This window comes from Crocuta crocuta, unplaced genomic scaffold (genome assembly GCF_008692635.1).
Source record: "Crocuta crocuta isolate KB4526 unplaced genomic scaffold, BGI_CrCroc_1.0 scaffold864, whole genome shotgun sequence".
Lineage (NCBI taxonomy): Eukaryota > Metazoa > Chordata > Mammalia > Carnivora > Hyaenidae > Crocuta > Crocuta crocuta.
In genome coordinates, this window is record NW_027530615.1 from 160193 (window position 1) to 161070 (window position 878).

Here is an 878-nt window from a genome sequence, read left to right on the forward strand (position 1 = left end):
TGTCAGACTCAACAACTGAATTCTGAACAGCTGGCAATAGTAAGGGTGCTTTCACCTTAATAAAATTTTACTAAGAAAAAAAAGAAGGAAAAATCCTGAAGGGTAAATTAAACAAAAACCAGCTACTTAGTAGTTGCTCAATAAAGTAGTTGCTTGTTAAACAGTACATCAGTTATTTTTTATTCAACTTGCTTATTTATCTCAGTGCCTCTTAATATATTACCTGGATCAACCAAAGCTTTGTTAAAGATCTCCTTAAGCTTCCTACTCTTCACATTCCTTCCTTGAGCAAGATTTCTGTACATCTCATAGCCTATTATCATAACACCACCATCTTCTTGCCACCTCTGCAGCATGTAGCTTCTCTCCTGAGGACGTTTCACAGTTGCTAATTCAGAGACCTTTTTTGAGAAAAAGATTTTTAAAGGTAGCTATTAGGAATGTAGGAATACTACATATTCTCATGTAAATATGCATAGTTAATAATTAAAAAGCCTTTTATTATATGAATTTCTTGCAGTTATTTTAATAAGAGAAAATATTTAAAATATAATACCTCAAGCTTCTCATCATCTTTTAATCCCTCCTGCCACTTTTCAAATTCATTCATCCAATTCAAAGCGGTATTAAGAGGACAAACCACTAAAGCTGTGCTGAAATCCAATTTGTCACACAAAAGAACTGTATGAAGAAAACTTACCACCTACAAAAAAAACCAAATTAAGTTACCATCTTCAACTAAAATATCAGTAAAAAAGTTAAAATAAATCAAACAATCTTACAATTTAATAGTTTGGTTTTCTTCTACACTTAAAAAATAAAGCAAGCAATCAAAGTTCACACTACCAAATAAGGCAAAGTACTGGGAAAGAGATATT

General features: G+C 31.5%; 1 protein-coding gene across 1 annotated transcript in view; it reads right to left on the reverse strand.

Annotated features, from left to right (window-relative positions):
* The window catches only part of ATRX (ATRX chromatin remodeler), a 261336-nt gene that overhangs the window by 114352 nt on the left and 146106 nt on the right, over nt 1–878 (reverse strand). The window contains 2 exon segments of the mRNA XM_077768050.1: nt 224–401; nt 557–703. Coding sequence (XP_077624176.1) covers nt 224–401; nt 557–703 — 325 coding nt within the window.